Source organism: Ailuropoda melanoleuca, chromosome 17 (assembly GCF_002007445.2).
Source record: "Ailuropoda melanoleuca isolate Jingjing chromosome 17, ASM200744v2, whole genome shotgun sequence".
NCBI lineage: Eukaryota > Metazoa > Chordata > Mammalia > Carnivora > Ursidae > Ailuropoda > Ailuropoda melanoleuca.
The window spans coordinates 41781695-41782027 of record NC_048234.1 but is presented as its reverse complement, the minus strand read 5'-3'; the positions used below and the strand labels follow the sequence as shown (position 1 = coordinate 41782027).

Genomic DNA, 333 nt, shown 5'->3' with positions numbered 1-333 from the left:
CGCGCGGGGCTGGCGGGACCCTCGGCGGGCGAGCGGGCGCGCGGGGCCATGGTCGTGGCCCCCTGACGGGCCGCGGCCGCCTCCATGAAGCGGAAGAGCGAGCGGCGGCCGAGCTGGGCCGCCGCGCCCCCCTGCTCGCGGCGCTGCTCGGCGTCCTCGCAGGGAGTGAAGAAGAGCCGCAGCTCCACGTCGCAGGAACGGCACCACCTGGACCAGCAGGACGACCTGTACCTGGACATCACCGGTGAGCCGGCGAGCGAGCGCGTGGCGGGGCGCCGCAGACACGCGGCACCACGCGCGGGGGGCCTAGCCCACCCTGCCAGGCAGTGGAGG

At 77.2% G+C, this 333-nt stretch overlaps 1 protein-coding gene and 1 long non-coding RNA gene across 9 annotated transcripts in view; one reads left to right on the top strand and one right to left on the bottom strand.

Moving 5' to 3' along the window:
* Positions 1–333, bottom strand: part of LOC117796986 — a 21534-nt gene that overhangs the window by 19213 nt on the left and 1988 nt on the right. The window lies entirely within an intron of this gene.
* The window catches only part of CDC14B (cell division cycle 14B), a 103157-nt gene continuing 102830 nt past the window's right edge, over positions 7–333 (top strand). For all 8 annotated transcript variants that reach the window (XM_034647232.1, XM_034647238.1, XM_034647234.1 and 5 more), the window contains exon 1: positions 7–244. In XM_034647232.1, coding sequence (XP_034503123.1) covers positions 85–244 — 160 coding nt within the window. In that variant the 5' untranslated portion in view covers positions 7–84. The remainder of the gene's footprint in view (positions 245–333) is intronic.